This window comes from Sminthopsis crassicaudata, chromosome 2, assembly GCF_048593235.1.
Source record: "Sminthopsis crassicaudata isolate SCR6 chromosome 2, ASM4859323v1, whole genome shotgun sequence".
In the NCBI taxonomy this organism is placed as follows: domain Eukaryota; kingdom Metazoa; phylum Chordata; class Mammalia; order Dasyuromorphia; family Dasyuridae; genus Sminthopsis; species Sminthopsis crassicaudata.
In genome coordinates, this window is record NC_133618.1 from 673384118 (window position 1) to 673390117 (window position 6000).

The 6000-nt window shown below is 41.7% G+C and overlaps 1 protein-coding gene across 1 annotated transcript in view; it reads right to left on the minus strand.

The window, feature by feature from the left end:
• Positions 1–5478, minus strand: part of ANKRD22 (ankyrin repeat domain 22) — a 28946-nt gene extending 23468 nt beyond the window's left edge. Inside the window, exon 1 of the mRNA XM_074297098.1 lies at positions 5103–5478. Within this exon, the coding sequence (XP_074153199.1) occupies positions 5103–5123 (21 nt within the window). The 5' untranslated portion in view covers positions 5124–5478. The remainder of the gene's footprint in view (positions 1–5102) is intronic.
• Between the last annotated feature and the right edge of the window lie 522 nt (positions 5479–6000).

The following is a 6000-nucleotide window of genomic DNA, read 5'->3' on the forward strand; positions in this document are numbered from 1 at the left end:
TCTCCTTCCCTCCTTTTTCATGCCAGTATCTATTGCAATCCTGGATTTAGAGCTGGGGGTGGGAAATGGGAAATGTCCAGCAGAGGAAGGGAAACAAACAGGGAAGCAAGATGGTGCAGTGGATAGAGCATCAGTTGACAATAAATTGACAATGGGCAAGTCATTTAACCCTCATTGCCTCACACACACACACACACACATACACACACAAAAACCATAACTTGTCCCACAGCAGCCATTGCCAGGTCATCATCGACCTCTTCCTCCCAGACACACCAACCTCCCTGTTCTCTTTCACCTGCCTTTCAGCTCCTGCTCTTAATCTTTGAACTGTTTCCTTTTCCTCTTCCTAAGTAACAGCTCCTCTCAAGCATCCAATTAGCGGCTTTGTAGACCCAGCCCAGAGAGAAACAAAAGACTTTTTCTGGAAGTGACCTTACAGGTCAGCGGCCCAACTTCCTCTTTATACAAGTGAGGAAACTGAAAGATCTTAAGTGGGAATTCAAACTCAAGACCTCATTCCAGAAATGGAGCTCATTCCATAGCTCTTCATATTATTTGGAGGACACGGCTGGGAGTCAAAAGACTAAGTTCAAATACTGCCATAAACTCTCAGTAGCTGTGTGAACTTGGTCAACTCACTTAAGCTCTACCTGATTCAGTTTCCTCATCTACATAATCATAATAATAGTAGCCTCTATCTTACAGAGGTATTGTAAGGATCAACTGAGATAATACATGTAAAATCCTTTGCAAAGTTTGAAATGCTATAGAAATGCTATAGTCCCTCAGCTAAGAGAGGGACAAGTCATTGGATGTCCTGAGCTGGCCACTTTGGGGGTGTAAAACACTTATTTGGACTAGAAGTAGTGAGCAGAGAGGATGTGGACAGCAGGAATTTTGCAGAAGACAAAAAAAAAGTGAATTTTTCTCAGGGGGAAGAGAGACAGAGAGAGGCAGATACAGAGAGAGACAGAGTCAGAGACAGAGATGGTCTTGGAGGCAGGAAGGCATAAGTTATAGAAAGTGAAATGCACCAGTAGATGGAACTTTCTCAATTACAAGTTGCTTCTACCAAAGGAACTATACACTCAATCCTTGTTCCTATCATTCCTCAAATTTAGCAACTGGATTGTCCATGGAACACACATGATCCAAAAGAACATCATGCTTCAGTCTCTCCCTACCTTCTTGAGAAGCGATTGTCAGCTCTATTTTGTAAAATCTCAAAGCTTCCTCAAAATAGGAATAGCCAAAGAACAATTCTCTAAAGAAAAAATAGGAATTATCAACAACTATACTCAAGAATGATCCAAATCACTAAACATAAAAAATGCAAATTACAACAACCTTGAGTTTTTAATTCATGCCCACATAAATGGCAAGATGATAAAAGCCTGAAATGGTCACTGATCCAATAGGACAAGCATGCTAATACATTGTTGGTGGAACTGCAGATTTTCAAGAGATTATATGTTAAGAGTTTAGAGGAACATCAGAGGCTGAGTCCTACTTTCTTTTTTCACAGATATGAAACTGAAATGTTAAAAGAGTAGGTGATTTGGGAGGGTGAAATGAAATAATATGCATAAAATATTTGGCAAACCTTAAAGTGTTATATTTTTGTAGTCTCTTTCTCTATATATAAGATATATGTATATATAATATATATGGGAGTAGTAATAGTAGTAATAGCAGCAGTATGAATAGCAATAATAGTAGTAATAGTACCAACAGCAATAATAGTGGTAGTAGTAGTAGTAGTAGCAGTAATAATAATAGTAGTAGTAGTAGCACCAGCAGCAACAGCAGTAGCAAGTGCAGTAATAACAGTTGTAGTAAATATCTGAAGTAGAATCTGAACCCAGTCTTTCTGACTCCCAGTACAGAATCCTAATCATGCAGCCTGGAAAATGATTTGGAGCTATTGAAGAAAAGGCACCAAACTTTACCTGTGCTTAAATTCAGTGATCCCATTATTGGGGATCTAGGTTCAAAGACAGAAAGGGAACTCTCCCACATCAAAGTGTTGGCAAAACTGGAGTAACAACAAAACCAGAATGAAAGGGAGTGTCCGTTGACCCGGGGGATGGCTGGACAAACAATAACCTCTGAATACAACAGAATACGATGGCACTTTATGGAGTAGCAAATATATAAAATTCAGAGAACTATGGGAAAGACACTTTTATGAAATGGTCAGCCAAGAGTAAAGAGCCAAAAGAACACAATTTACCCAAGGTCTTCAATATCATAAACAAAAAGAAATCTGACCAGCAACAGAACTGAGAGCAATCACAATAATCAGAAGATACATGAGGAAGTATATTTCTCTCCTCTTGGAAGGGAGGTAGGAGACTATTGGTGCATTATGCTACCTTCACTGTGTTCATTATTTCTTTTTAAATGTATCATTGTTGCTTCTGTTTAAAAGGGCAACTTCCATAAGGAAGGGACTCTGTGTTTGGAAATGTATATTTGATAGCAGTATATCAAATCAAAAGCCTCAATAGAAAACTTTCTTCAAGTTTTATTTTTTCAAATGAAGTGTCTTTATCAATTCAGACTCAATTCCCTTGAAGGAGAATACCTTTATTCTTCCATGGAGGTTCACTCAAAGTCTTGTTAAAAGACCCAAAGAAGGGGCAGCTAGGTGGTGCAGTGGATAGAGCACCAGCCCTGAAGTCAGGAAGACCTGAGTTTAAATCTGGTCTCAGACACTTCACACTTCCTAGCTGTGTGACCTTGGGCAAGTCACTTAATCCCAATTACCTCAGCAAAAATAAATAGATAGATAGATAAAAATAAAAGACCCCCCCCAAAAAAAAAAAACCCACTTAGAGGCTGTTGGTGACATCCTCTTTATAGAGAATGTTTGGGAAAATAACACAAACCAATAAAAGGGGATTAGTGGGCTACATTCTGCATTTTGGATGGAGGGAATCCCAACAAGAACAATACGGGAAATATTGAAGAACAAATTCCTCAGGGCTAATGAAAGAGAGATGTACCACCTTCCATACTTAGCCAGGACCACACTTAGAATTCCTCACTTCCTCTGCTCACTCCAAAGCAGCACTGGGTCTGCTGTTTCTATTGTTCAATGAACTGTACACTAGAAAAGTACTTCTATTTCGATGCTCTGGGCAAAAAAAAATAAGAATAATCATGGAGCAGAGCACTGAAGAAAGACAAAGAGACTGGGCCCTGTTGTGACCCAGATAGGATGTAAATACAGCCATAGAGAACAAGCCTCGGCCTCTGGAAGGAGGCCCAGCGCTCTGGGCCTTCTCTATGTATCTGCAATGCAATGTGGCCAGACTGGTTGGGGGACTAGCTCAGGCTGCAGGAAGGGAGGAAAGCCTGGCTGATAATGAGGACCAGGTGCCCTTTTTTGTTTATCTTCCTATCTTCTCATTCAGAGTTGTCCTTGGGACATTATTTCTTTAGCTTTAATCCATTTTTCTAAAGAGTTAACTTGTATTTCAAGAAAAAGTCATTTGAATATGGTCATTGAGTAATTCAGACAGGGGAGACTGCTTTCTGTTCTTCAAGGAAGGATTGAGGATTCTGGCTCTAATCTACTAGTGAATTTCTGCATTCCTCCATGGACTCCCACTAACCCTCTTTTTAAAGAATTAAAGGGAGACAAATGTGTTGACATTGTGGCACCCCAAATCCAGATAGTCCCAGTACTCAGAAGGAAGATGAAGAGTTCAGACAAGCCTCCAGAAGACATGTCACTACTGTGTGAAATACCTGGATATTAAACAAAGTCCAGATGATCCCCTTCTCCCACTTCTGATAAGGAGGGCAAACACCCTGGAATCTATGATTCCACAATGATTCAGAATGATCTCTGTGATCAGAATGATTCCCAACTACTTTTGGGTAGCAAAATTTAGCATAAGAAAGCTCACTGGTCAGGAGATGTACACAGCTAATCCAATATTTGACAAATGAGGAAACTGAGATCCCAAAAGAGGTGAAGTGACTCCAAGGTCCATGTATCCCCATGGATAAATTTCAGGGAGATCTATAAACTTGGAGAGAAGGGGGAAATTATCTTTCAGGATACTTTAATTAAAGTTCTGTGCTAGCACTTCGTGCTAGCACTTCATGCACCACATGATTTAATCTATATAGAATATAGCAGATGGAGAATAGAAGGAGATTTAAAAGAAAAATAAATGAGGAAACAGGTAACAGGAACCTTTAAATAAAAGGAACCCCCATGGATAAATTTCGGGGAGATCTATAAACTTGGATAGAAGGGGAAAATTATCTTTCAGGACACTTTAATTAAAGTTCAGTGCTAACATGTTATATACCAGATGACTTAATCTATATAAAATATATCAGATGGAGAATAGAAGGAGATTTAAAAGAAAAATAAATGAGGAAACAGGTAACTGGAACCTTTAAATAAACAGGAACCCCCATGGATAAATTTCAGGGAGATCTATAAACGTGGATAGAAGGGGGGAATTATCTTTCAATTTTCACTTACCTCTAACCTAAATTTAGCATTTCTTTCAATCGTGAATATTCACAACAACCATTTTTCTAAGAGCTCCCTAAGTTTCACTGAAATACAGAACGCCCCGTCTCACACACACACACACACACACACACACACACACACACACACACACACACACAAGGGTGAAGAACCTTAGTCTCCTTCAATATCCCTCTAGTTGACACAGAAGGAAACTGAGACCCAGAGAGGTAAAAGTCACTTTGCCAATTTCCAGTAATTGGCAAAGGTGAGATTGGAACCCAGCCCCGCTGGCTCCGGAACTCGTCTCTCTGCATCTGTCCCACTCCCGAATAAACAGAAGAGCAGAGCTGACTTCCCCGAAGACACACAGTAGGAGCTTGTGGGTTCCTAAACCCACTGCGCTTTTTCCTTTGGGTGACACGATGCAGGAAGGGGTCGGGTAAGTTTCTGTTGTAAAAAGTAGCCAGATGAATAAAATCCGGAGGCTTTTTGTCAAATCTGACATTAATTCCCAAAGTAAAAGGAGACAAAGTAAGAAGAGAGACGGCCCCCAGGGGCTCTGACGGACGGAGGGGAAAAGGGCTCGCAGGGGGCTTACCTCGGAATACAGGATGCCCATGGCGCGGAGTCTGGGCAGCCGTCCGGAGAGCTCCCAGCTGCCCTCGGCTGTCTTCCCCCGGGTGCCTTTGGCTGGCTTCCCTCGTCTCCCAATTCACATTAAAATCCTCCTGCGGAGATCGCGCCCAGAAGGCGAGCAGAGGCCCGGGCTCCGTGCGCACCGTGAGTGCTTTCCCAATTTTGCGCACAGACAGAGCCCCACGCCCTCCTCCGCCCAGCCCAGCCAGGGAAAAGCCAGCGGTAATTCAGCGCCGAGAGCCGCAGCCCGGCCGGGTCCTGCCCAGAGGAGCCGGTTTCTGAGTCATCCTCAGCAGCAGGGATGGCCGCCTGCCTCAAGCCAAATACATTTAGTGGGAGGAGAAAAGTCTTCACAGTTAGGGAGCATGGGAGAAAGGAGGCTAAGGCGACACAGCCGAATTGGTGCCCCGAAAAATGTTGTACTTGTGACTGACTAGAATCTGCCCTGGCTCCCTAGGGCCTCGGAATAAAATGATAACTTGGATAAAATGTAATGAGAGGAAAATGCTTTGCAAACCATAAATGCCTTTGAGATGCCGGTGTTGTGATGATTCCTGAAAACTAAAATACAAACTGGGGACTGGCATCTCACCCTACAAAATGCTTCAGCCTGGCTTTCTCCTGATCTCACGTTAATCACATTAATATTTCACATGTAGCCCTTCTCAGGTACCTCTAGGTTCCTGTTACCTGTTGCCTCATTTATTTTTCTTTTAAATCTCATTTTATTCCCCATCTGATGTATTCTTATATAGATTAAGTCATCTGGTGTATGAAGTGCCAGCACAGAACTTTAATTAAAGTGCCATGGAAGATGACTATAACAATTACATGAAAAGAACAATTAAACAGTTTAATGG